This window comes from Cololabis saira, chromosome 11, assembly GCF_033807715.1.
Source record: "Cololabis saira isolate AMF1-May2022 chromosome 11, fColSai1.1, whole genome shotgun sequence".
NCBI lineage: Eukaryota > Metazoa > Chordata > Actinopteri > Beloniformes > Belonidae > Cololabis > Cololabis saira.
In genome coordinates, this window is record NC_084597.1 from 24,388,271 (window position 1) to 24,400,990 (window position 12,720).

General features: G+C 39.4%; 1 protein-coding gene across 3 annotated transcripts in view; it reads right to left on the reverse strand.

Annotated features, from left to right (window-relative positions):
- Positions 1-7,103: 7,103 nt before the first annotated feature.
- The window catches only part of LOC133455191 (mediator of RNA polymerase II transcription subunit 13-like), a 108,431-nt gene continuing 102,814 nt past the window's right edge, over positions 7,104-12,720 (reverse strand). For all 3 annotated transcript variants that reach the window (XM_061734108.1, XM_061734107.1, XM_061734109.1), the window contains exons 26-31: positions 12,515-12,673; positions 12,166-12,330; positions 11,825-11,988; positions 9,998-10,162; positions 9,695-9,804; positions 7,104-9,557 (exon numbers count right to left, since the gene is read on the reverse strand). In XM_061734108.1, the coding sequence (XP_061590092.1) occupies positions 9,425-9,557; positions 9,695-9,804; positions 9,998-10,162; positions 11,825-11,988; positions 12,166-12,330; positions 12,515-12,673 (896 nt within the window). In that variant the 3' untranslated portion in view covers positions 7,104-9,424. The remainder of the gene's footprint in view (positions 9,558-9,694; positions 9,805-9,997; positions 10,163-11,824; positions 11,989-12,165; positions 12,331-12,514; positions 12,674-12,720) is intronic.

Sequence of the window (12,720 nt, forward strand, 5' to 3'; positions counted from 1 at the left end):
TAATTAATTCATTAATAAGTACAGTTAAGGCGTTAGTGAGTTTCGTTAAAGGTGTATTTTGCTGGAATTAGAGAGATCCCCTATAATAAATGGACAGATTTTATATTATATTGTTATTGTACAGAATTCTCTAAAAACAAGATCAATGTGTTTGCAGAAAAATAAGAATATATTTTATCATATATTGTAGAGCTGGTGGCAAAAGTCTATTTACACTTAAAATTAATAATATATATATACATCTATACAATATATGTAGCCTAATTGACATGCCTAGTGGTTCAAATCAGAAGAAATGTTGGGTTTTGAAAATCTTACTGCCTAACCTATCTAAAGCACATTGCACTGTCGTCAGCATAAACCTTGTCACACATCTAATGATAACACAACACATCCCCTCCACTGCTGTGTTCTGGTCAAGCAGATTAATGTGGTTTGAAGGAAAATTCTGAAGTTAAAATAACTCTATTGTTAGATGGTAATGACTGTAAACTCTGTAAAATAACTTGAATTTAAGCTGTTTGAAGTGAGTATAAAATATGCAGCAAAATTACAATTATCAATTTGAGGAAGTGGCCTAAGCTGAAATAAATAATTTTAAAACTTTACAATCTTAATATTTTGCAAAAGGTGAAAAGACACTTATGCTAAGCTGAGCTAAGATTGGCACCTGTAAAATGTGAGGGGAAATTATTTTTTTGTGGAACAATAGACAAACATTCAAGAATATCCTTTGAAATATTGCAACATACTTATAATTATTTATTTTTAGAAATAAACAGGCACGACTTATTGTCATTTCCAAATCAAGACTGCTCAAATATTTCTGATAGCAAAGAAGAAACATCTGGGCCGAGATTTTAAGTAACATAAATAGGATGGATTAGAATCCTGACTGAAATGACCAGGTCACCAGGCTCATTCTAGTCTACACAACTGAAGACACCTTCTTTTTTGTTTTGTTTTGTTTTGTTTTGTTTTGCATTTTGTGTGTTTGCACATTGATAATGAGCCCGGAGTACCCCAAGACATGTACATGACATTTTTACTGAAAACTATACTGGTAGTAGATGGTAGCATCCTGATATCTGTACCACTTGCAGCTCCTGCAGATCCCCAAACTCTCCGTGACCTGCCTGCCTCACCAGAGATCATGCACACAAGACCCACCAAGTTGCCCATCCCCCACATGCCCGCTGCTTAAAGGCTACCATGACAGACACCAGACAAGCAGAAGGTAATTCAAGTAGGGTGTGTGTCATTTTGCCTCTCGCTTTAATCCTTGGAAGATCAGCAGCGGTACAACCATCTACAAAGCAGCGTTAAGCTATGGCCCCCAGCTGCCTCCACTTAAGATGGAGTGGGCATCTCCAAGCGGCACTCTGCCCGGTCAAAGTTATGCCCACAAAGTGTAGACATCTCATGGGTCATCTACAGGGACAGAGCGGTCACGACATTGCCCAGAGATCGACCTCCGCACCGTTTCTGTTGTTTCGTGATTGCTGGGAGACAAACTGGCCAAGTCTTTTAAGATACACATTCACAGGAACACTAAAATTGCAACAGGCATGCTAACAGCGTTCCGTGAAATACTGGAATGAACAGCCAGTTTGGAGAAGTTTGGCATGCACTCATTGTTTCTTTGTGAAATAACAGTTTTGATAATGTTGTTAGGGTTGAAAAATTTAACTTTCTATGCCATCATCTAACTTTTCATGTCATTCATTATCTTTGGTTTATTTTGTTATTGATCAGTAGAGTTTCATATTTTGTGTCAAACACAATATTCATGTCTGAATATTATTTCTCATCTTTTAAATGCATTTAGTGTATCTGCCATCCTCATTTTGTATCATAAATGTGGTCAATGTGTTTTTTTCCAGTTGCGCTTGGCGGATCATGTGTCCAGAACAAAGGACATGTGAAGACAAACGGCTGGTGGTTGTAGTTTAATCTCCTCAGGTGTCACCGGATGTAGTTTATTCCCTTTTCTGGCGGCACCAGATTGGACGAGGGGATGAGCCTCCAGAACCACTCAACCATGAGAGTGGCAAAGTCTAAACCACGCTCTCTCCACCTATAGTATAAACGCTTACGTTAGCCATGTGGTCGTCGTCTTTTTTTCTTTCTAATTTCATCTGATCATAATAATAATAATAATGTTAGACCCTTGATATCAAGTATTCTGTGCAATAAACACTTCTGGTGAATTTTGATCAAATCAGTTCCTCCTTCCAATGTTTGAACATGCAAGCAGATTTTCTGACAATGTCAGTAATGCTTTTGACTAATGTTCCCCTGAGTAAGACAGCAACATCACCTTTTGAACCCTTCAATCAAGGTCTTCCATTAGGTAGTTTGAAATTCCGTCTGTTTGTGTGCATCTAAGTAGATCTACCGTTATAATTATAATGATATTTGGAACCTTTTGTGTTATTCACAATTTCTCAGCTCTGACATCCTGGAATATATTTGATTATTTTCTTTTTAAACATCTATTTTCTGTTTACAATTGTGTACAATATCAACTCGACATAAAATAGTTATAGTACATATTTTATATTAAAAATAAAATACTAAAACATAGCCTAGTGGATACAGAAGTGGACTTGGGTCTGGAGGTGAACAACGGTGGGCCCCCTTTATCCCCCGAATACTCGCTGAGCACCAGAAAAATGGCAGCCCACTGTTCCTAGTGTGACTAGTGATGGGCTAAAAGCAGAGGACTAATTTTGGTGTGTTTCATGAGACACAATATTGACAAATAAAGATTATTATTAATTCAGAACTTTCACTTTATACTTGTTTAAAAGCAACAACAACCTCAGGTCTTCTTGGAAATTTGTCAACAAGTTTTCCTATGAAAGTTTCTCCTGTTTTTCTGGATTGAAACATTGAATACATTTTGACGATTAATGTCTTCAGTGCCTCTAGAGAGACATGTTCAAGTCTCATTGAAGATTAAGCAACATGGCACATATGTTAATTTCTATGCAGATGATACTCAACTATAACTATCCATGAATCCAGATGAACCTGTAGGCCCACTGCGATGAATCGCGTCAAGGTGTGCCAAAGTAATGACGATTAGTAAGAGCCTATTTCCTTAATCTTAGTTTCCTTTCATGGGCGTCTTGGCTCATTTCAAGATAAAGTTAAGAATTCTTCTCAATAAAATTAGATCAAATATCCATCCATCCATCCATCCATTATCTTACCCGCTTTATCCCTTGCGGGGTCACGGGGGTCTGCTGGAGCCTATCCCAGCTCATTTTAGGTGAGAGGCAGGGGTTACACCCTGGACAGGTCACCAGTCCATCACAGGGCCACATATAGACACACAAACCATGCTCACAATCACACTCACGCTCACACCTACGGGCAATTTTAGATCAGATAATACTTTAGTAATCCCTGAAGGGAAATTATAAATTGCTGTAATTATCATTATTCAAGTTTCTTCAAAGATACATTTTAGATAGTTCTGGCTGTGGGCAGGAAGATCTCCTGTAGCAGTTCTATCCCATCCCTGTTATATTAAGGAACTTATAATTCCATATCAATCAAACAAAGCATTTTGTACCCAAACTGCAGGCTGACTTGTGGTTCCTAGAGTTTCTAAAAGTAGGGAGGTAGATTCCACTTTTATCAGACTTTTTATGATATGGCGTAACCAGCTCCCAGTATGTGTTTTAGGAAGCAGACATTATCTCTACTGAAGATTAGTCTCAAAACTTTTCTTTTTCTTTTCATTTTTCACTATTTTTCTGTCATCTCAGACAGGTCATGAATGCTCCCTCCCTGACTCTGACGTTTTTTTTTTACCCTTTTAACTGGGTTTAGTTCCTCTCCACAGTTGCATTTACGCAAACTCCTGTCAAAGCTATAATGTGCCTTTTAGGAACAAAGGCTTTCTGTGTGCATACTATATGATACAGCCCTGGTTTGCAGCGTAGCATATCCCACTGCAAGATTATCAAACCTCACAAAATAACGCTCATTCACAATGACATCTCCGTTTCTTGTCTGATCGAAGCCCTTTGTCTCTGAAGACACCTTTACTGGGAAACCAAATCAATAGTCCCATGTTGGTTCCAAGCATATCCCATTTGAGAATGATGGAGGCTATTGAGCATTTGGCCGTCTTAAATGCTTCAGAAATGTTTTTTTTTGCACTTCCCCACATCTGAGTCTCATTATTTGACTGAGTTTATAGTCTAGTCTAGACACCATCATGTGTGCTTTCTTGATTGTGTCGAATAAATCCAATTAGTCATTGGTCATAAAACTGTGTACTTTATCACTGTGAGCAGAAACTGTTCTAGCTGTTCTGTATATTACATTATGTAGAGACCGTTTGATCTGGGATAGTCTATATTATGCGAAAATGTTTTCACTTCAACTCTCTACTCAGCAAATGATGGAATCTTTTTTCCAACAACGTTGTCATCTGCTTTAGAGCAGCATTGGCAGCAAAACTGTATAAAATGTAATTGCTTTCTAATTGTGTTTGTACTAATGTTATGTCAAGGAAGTCCCTGGCCCTGAATTGTCCAGTCTATAGGCCATTTGGCCCTGAAAAGCACTTGGCAAGCCACATAACAGGTGAATGGCCATGATCTAATAGGCCATCTGTGGAAAACACATTGCAGTCAATTAAGAGTCCACTTCCTCCAGTTGGGATGGCCATTAGACAGGCCCAGCACAACAAGTGACTCTTCAGTGGCTTTTACTCCAATCCTCAATTCATGATGTGCTTGAGCAGTGCGGTCCCTAAAGCACAGTTTTTTTCACTCAATGATTTTATGTGACCCTGATTGTCAAATATAACCTTTTTCATAAGCTCTTTTTCCTTGCATATTATCTCGCATTGTGTCTCACAAAAGAAGCGTATCTCATGTTCTTTTAAGAGGACATGCTTTAGAAGCACAAAATACTCATGCCCTAACCCTCACTCTGAGGACTTTGCTTTGACTTCCTTATATTTATTGTAACCTCTGCTTCCTCAATGGAAGGCATGTCAGTGGGATTGAGTGGATCCTTAAAGTATACCTTCCACCTTCCAACAATGTCACCGGTCAAGGTCAACAGTTCCCCACCCGCACTGTAAACAGTGTTGACAGAGTACTGCTTCCCCTTTCTGAGGCGCCGGAATGGTTTGCCAGAATTTCTTCGAGGCTGACCAAAGTTCCAGACCCGAGTTTTGACTCCTGCGTCAGGAGTCTCACAGGCCAACATGGCCAAATAGGACTACTTCTTCAGTCTGACAGCATACCGTAATCTCACGAACCTACCCCACCACCTGATCTCAGAACCAGAGAAACTTGGGATCTGGACCCATCACAGACTCAACATCATCTTGAAATCTTCATGGAAAGCATGTGACAAATTAAAACTTGCACTTCAACCAGGACGTTAGTCTCATCCTCTATCCTCCTCCTCATCCCAAATCATCAGGCCGGAACTTGTGGATCAGCGTAACAATCCTTCAACAACATTTTCACCCTTGGTCCCACTTTACCTCCCCTCTTTTTCTTTCCGATAGGGGGGAGACAGGATATGCCTAAACCTGTACGGTTGCGACGAACAATTAACCAACCTTACACAACTGATTCTTCTCTCCACTTTTGTCTCTCCCTGCACCACCCATCACAGTACACCTCACAATCCACACTTACACAGATTTGATGAACGCAACACACAGCACTGGGACCCAGAATTATATGTGCTGGCCTTTTCTGTGCATTGCCGTTGGCGTTTTATTTTGAACTGTATTGGTCACTGGACTGGTGCTGGAAGATGCCATTGAGATATCTAACTCAGATCCTAACCCTAACTATCCTTACGAGGGCATTGCTTCGACTGCTTTACATTTATTGTAGCGTAACCATAACCCTGATGTCATCTCAGCGCACACCTTGGCTCTAACCAGGACCCGTCCTGCTTCATTACAACCAGGTTTCAGCTCCCACAACTAATGACTGGTCCTAACAACGTTAGTGATTATTACCAAAGAAGGTCAAGATGAGATAAAAGAAACAAGAAAACATAAAAAACACTCACACATACATTAACAGGAAATCTGTAACTTATTTTGTACTTATTCTAAAATCCTCTAAGCGATACAACGTGCCTGTCAAACTTCAAACGTGCCTCTGGAATTTAATCAGTCCTCATGTGGGCAGGGATGAGTAAAAAAAAAACCCACTTTAAAACCAGACCATCCTGTTGAACAAGTGGAACCGAGGCCTGGTGAATATTTACTCTGTCGCAACATTCATTGTTTTCCTTTGCTCTAATGAACCGTCAATAAACACTAATCTTCCTCAAAGGGTTGCCAATTCCACTTTCAGTCTTATTCACAAAAGAGGTTGTAGTGTTTATTGTAACTGCAAAGCCTGGGAAGTAATTTTCTTGGAAATATGAAAGACAGCTGTTGAAAAACAAGGATCCGTGTCTGTTCACAGGACAGGAGTGTTGAGTGACTTTAGTAAAAGTGTCATCACATCACATCAATCTGAACCTCAATCAGTCGGCACATATCAGCCACTTTCACCAACACTGACATTAAGACTTTTTGACTTTCTCTTGGCACAACACTGAGTCTTTTTTTAGTTTTGCATTGTCATTAGTGAAGTAAATAGGAAAATAAATTAGCAGTGGTTTTATTTTGGGACAAAAGTTTTACTCTTAAATTAAGTATGCAAACATACTGTGGGTGCGAGGTGGAAAATACAATTCTTAAGTGCCTCAATTCTGTATGCATAAACAAATATTGTGTTATTATTGTGTAAATACATGATAGGTTCACGCATATAAAATAAATTAAAATTAAGAATGAAAATAAAACATTTTTAATAAATGAGAATCCATAATTTTCTTTGCAAATCACCAAGATTTTACTCCCTTTAAGCTGAATGTGACATTGAAAGACACTGAAAAATGTTGGATGTGTTTCTGTTGGAAATTCACAATCAAACTGAATATAAATTAAATCGAGGACAAACAAGACTTTGATGACATAAGTCAGTGTAAACATAATTGATTTTCCATTGTTTCTGCTACCTCATTGTCTTCTCCATGAATAAATAAACGCACCAGTGGAGTGAAGTTTGATATCACTGGGTCTTTTCCATGAGTTGCAGCTCAAAAAACACACATGATAACAAAACAGAGACAAAATGTCTGGATTTATATTTAAATACATCCTCGTTACACCGACATCTTTCTGTCTGCATAGTATTGATCTCTTTTTGTTGCAAATCTGCTCTTTTAAATCAAACCATAAAGACACATGTCTTCTGTTTTTAAAAAATGACAGAAAAGCAACATCATTTTCAAGAGTTTTAATAATTTACTAAAAAAAAGAGTGTAAAAGTAACAGATCCCTCCCACTTGAGTGGATCTGTTTGATATTCAAAGTGATGAAAGGTGTAAGAAATTTTTGAACTTTTGAACTTTGAACTGTACATCTGTGTTCACTTACTTTGCATTTGAATCTCTTGGCTGTATTTAAATGGGTTTACACTATATATCAAAAAAGATCAAAGTGAAAACATAAACAAAACTTTGATCAATTACTGAAGCTAGCCAGCATGAAACAGCATGAAACATTACTAAGAAATACAAAGAAAATTAAAATTTAAAATAAAAAAAAGCAACAAAAACACATTTTAACAGTGTATATACAAACATGCGATGATTCAAAGAATGCACAGACTGAGGGAGGCAGAAGAGAGATACCCCTTTTCCACTTAACCGGTTCCAGGGCTGGTTCTGGGCCAGTGCTGGTGCTGATTCACAACTCATTCAACTTGCGAATCAGCTTACGTAAGAGGTTCTTTCCTCTAGCCCAGCAGAGAGTCGGTGCTACCTTGGAACCGTTTTTTCTGCTCCGGAGCCATTTCTTTGTCAGTGGGAACAGAAAGCCCGGTTCGAAACTCGGCACTGGCCCAGAACCAACCCTGGAACCGGTTTGGTGTAAAACGGGTAGAGAGTCCTTTCTAATGTGCGCTTTTACACTAGTACCTACTCAGCGCGACTCGACTCGCCGCGCAAAACAACTGGGTGTCTAAAAACAAACGAGGACAAGGCGAGACGAGGCGTGGCGAGCCGAGTCGCGCTGAGTAGGTACTAGTATAAAAGCGCCATAATAGTTTGCTTGACATCATTTAGGAAAGTCCATGAAATAAAGCATCAATCTTAAATAATTAATAATTACCTTGAAATAGATCAGTCTTTTATTGTCTAAAGTTTTTTTTTCTTTTAACAGAATAGGAACACTTTATAAATATACTGTATACTGTGTCTCCTGCAATTTAAGTTAAGCAATTAAATAAAAAGGTAAAACTTCTGATAAGTGAAAATAAAAAGAACATCTTCTTTGATAAATGTTTATACTGTGCCTATCCCCCCTCTCCCCTTTTCATTAAGTGCCTGCTTGGAAGAGGTAATATTTATGTATGTATATACATTTATGTTGTATATATATATATATATATATATATATATATATATATATATATATATATATATATATATATATATATATATATATATATATATATATATATACATACATATATATATATAAATCTATGATATGATATAATTTGTATAAATATGGCATTTTTACAATTGCATTAAATTGAGACATTTTTATTTCAGCTCCCATGGCAGTTAACCTCAATTGGGAACAAAAAAAAAGGCTTTGCATCTTGTTTTAAATATTAAAAATAAGTATAGATTCTTTGTAAATGTATGCCTTACATTATAAACAACACTTCTTCTCTGGTCAAATATTCTCCGTTGTGTTCGTATCTACAACACTTTGGAAGGTGAGGGGAAAAAAAAAAGTGCCATTATCAAATGCTTCCCCTTTAAAAAAAAAAATGGAAAAAGATTCAGCAACCAGCTGCAAGTCCCGAGAAGCTCAGCAGTGCAGTTCTATACAAAAACATAGAAACATCCTCCATGTAACAAAGCCGCGTGTCTGTGTTGTCATGCTGCTTTGCTGTTTGCGCAATATAGAGCTATGCGGCCCGGCACAGATGTCCCTTTTCACGAGTGTAAAAAGAATCATACAGAGCTTCTCTGTTACTGTCATACACAGATGCTTCAAATGCCACTAAGAGATGCTGCCCATGTGTGATGTGATGATTCTAGTTGGATACATCCGTTTAGCTATCACATACACCACAACAGGCACAGAATTCGTTTAAAGGTACATGCTTCCCAGGGCCTTCGTGATGTCACAATTGATTGACGTCAGTCTTCCTCTTCATTGCACTCCAGCCCTGAAATCATCTCTCCTGCACCTTGGCATTGAATCCGTGCTTTGTGAGGACAAGAGAAGAGCTCTGGCGCTCCCTGGTGGTCAGTAAGAGGCACAGAAAAAGTTAAGGTTTACCATCGGTCCACACCGCTAAAGCATGTTCAGGATGGCATTGTACATCTGGATCAGAACAGCCAGGTGGACCGGCAGGCAGGACTGGCGGTCTTGTGTGGCAGGTGTGCACGTCAGCCAAGAGAGGGCGTTGTACTGCTCCAATACAAACCTTAGAGTGGAAATATGCAATTAAACCAACATGAAACTGATAGGGTTTTCTTCTTTTTTTTTGGTTTTATTTAACCCAAACACACGCACTAATATGACATTTTCACATCAAGTGCTGATTATATATAATGTTTTTACCTGAGCACATCAGAGGTGGTTTTTGAGTCTAAGGGGTGAGGGGCCCTCTTAGTCTTCTCTGATGCTATCTCATCTGACTGTACTATAGAGATGTGATGGTGGAGAGAAGCCTGCGGTGACAAAAACACAAGGGATTAATGTCAAACATTGAAGCTTCTAAGGAAGCAGAGTGCCTCTTCAATCAAACAAAAACTACATTTCTGCATAAATTCTGGATCTGTGCCACAAATGTGCATGTCTATATTTGCGTTAATTTCTCACTCATAAAGGATGCAAGCTTTCCATGTGCAGTATTTTGAATACCTTGAGGAAGAGTGGGCACTGGTTCTCCGCTTGCGGGCAGGAGGCCCAGAACCAGTGAGGAAGTCCATCTGCTTTTGCAGTTGAGATGTAGTAGCCCAGAGCGAGCGGCTGCTGCTTTAGCTCCTCGGGGGGATTGTCCCTGGACAGCAAGCGCTCTCCCTGGCTCTGCAGACACACAACGATGCCATCAAAACAGTTTACCTTCATTGCAAGGCTGTATCATGTATGCACCCATCTACAGCTATATTTCTGAGCATTTTCACTGCAGGATGTCAGTCTTAGAGAACATTTTCATGGTAACGCAAGAAAGAAGTTACAATAAAAAACAATATAACTCTGTATTTTTAAGACACATTGAAAGACATTTCCCGTAGTTAAATACTATTTCGGTAACTGAAAAAGAAGTTTAGGGCTGCATTTGAATCCAGAATCACTTAACGACAGACATCTCTGTGTTAAAACATGCAATCTTTCATCTGGTCTAAAACACTGTGAGCGAAGTACAGGGTGGGTGTTTGGTGAAGTGCAAAATAATTAATTAAGAATAGTATAATATTGGGTTTATTATAAGTGTCTTTCTTTTATTAAATTTAACTGAGCTCAAAGGTATATTCTTTAAAGTTTTACATTTCTTTTGTCACACCTTACTCAGGCATGAACTGTAACATGAACAATTATTTCCTTTTTTTTTTTGTCTGTGACAATGATGTGTGAGCGATTTCGTAGCTGTGGAGCAGGTGGGTTCATTGCTGCAAGTTGCCCATGTTTTATGACTTGCGGTGGAGCAAAAGCTGTCAATGTCTCTCTTCGTCTATGCCTCGCAGACAAATTTCTCAGCATCTATTATAATTGGCAAAAGCATAACTCTGACTTTAGTTTGACGACTTGAAGTGCAGAGTGTAACTAAAGAGCGTAGGGAAGAAGTTCTCATGCTTCAAAGCATGGAGTCAATTTTAAGCTTCAAAAAGTGTCAAAACAACTGTGTAGTTGCTGTGGTAGCGGCTCAAAGAAAGACAAGTGTTGTGTCTACAGGTCATGACTTGTCAGTGGTAAAAGCTAGTTTATACTGTATGTCAACAAACCCGATTTTAATTACAGTACTTTTTCAGATTTTTTTTTTTTTTTTTATTGCTGAGCAAAATAACAGCTTATTTTATTGTTTAAACATGCAATTGCTTCCCCATTTTCTTACGGGCAGTCATTAAAGGAGCTGTATGTAAGAGCAATAATAAAACGAATCATAAAATGACCCCGATATGTCAACAGACATTTAAAAATCATGTTCATTTCAAATACTTATGTCACTGACAACAGCACTCAAGCCAGGATATTCCAGTTTAAAAAGAGGAGTTGCAGCCCTCAACTGATGTTTATGTTGTCATTTTTTGTTTTGGCCTGAAGCTCCACCCTCCTCCTATCTCCCAATCACCAAGTCAGTATTGTTTCTGAAGCTCCACCCTCCACCTATCTCCCAATCACCAAGTCAGTATTGTTTCTGAAGCTCCACCCTCCACCTATCTCCCAATCACCAAGTCAGTATTGTTTCTGAAGCTCCACCCTCCACCTATCTCCCAATCACCAAGTCAGTATTGTTTCGGCATCCGGGTTGCCAGCTCGGCTCTAATTATCGCAGCCATGGCAGCCTACGTTCCTGCTGCATTCTGCAGCCTACCTGGCAACCTCTGGTTGGGGGAGGAGGGGGAGGGTACACGCCGCTCAACAATATTTTGAAAGTGACTGCAGTACCAGTTTTGGTCATTTCTTACAGACGGCTCCTTTAACTTAAAGTAACTGGAGGAAGATTTCCTTCTTCAAGGTCTGACTCACCCTGGTGTGCTGGAAATGTGATCCCATTCCCATCCCGGACGGTGAACCAGGCGAGGGCACAGGCGACGTGTTGGGGGAAGGGTGAAGGTTCCCTGTGATTAGCATCATGTCGTGGCCAATGTCATTCTCCAGCTCATCAGGAAACGGGAGATCAAACATGTCATCTGAAGAAAAAAAACAGAATAGTGAACAGTAGGGAAAATACATTTTAAACACATTCAATCATTAGTTAGTACAAAATCATATTATACTGTATAGACAGTTAGGCTTAGTTTTGTGTTTCTGTCCAATCATAATAATCAACGTTCTTACAACAGCTCAACTTATTCTGCCGTAGTTACCAGTATTGTCCTCTGTAGGGTAGGAGCTGGGTGCCAGCTGGGTGGTGGCAGAAGTTGGGAAGACCAGAATGTGCGTACAGGAAGCATCTTGAGGCGTGTTTAGCTGCGACGTCTGCAAGTTCAAGGCAGTGCTGCGTCCAAACACGGAGCCCATGGTCACCGCATCTGAACATAGAAAATAAGCAGGCAAATGTTTCATTGTAAGAAGCTATGCATGAATAAATATATAGATATGCCATCTGAATGCACAGCAGTGTAACACATTTATATACTTATTCTATGTTTTTGCTTTTGATGCCACTGAGAGAGGTGAGATGACTAAACGTCAGAAAGCAGCCTTGCTACGTACCAGGCATGACCACCAAGGAGCCCTGTGGCTCCATGGCTACCAGGCAGGCACTGAGGATGGCGGGAGACTCCACTGGTGAGATCCCACACATGCGACAAGCATCCTTCAGCTGGCGTCCTATTGAATGGAGGGAGTGTTCTCCAAGGAGGGAGCTCCAGTCTGGTTCAGAGTGACAGTGTGAAGGGTCCGTATGTGAGAAAGCAAAT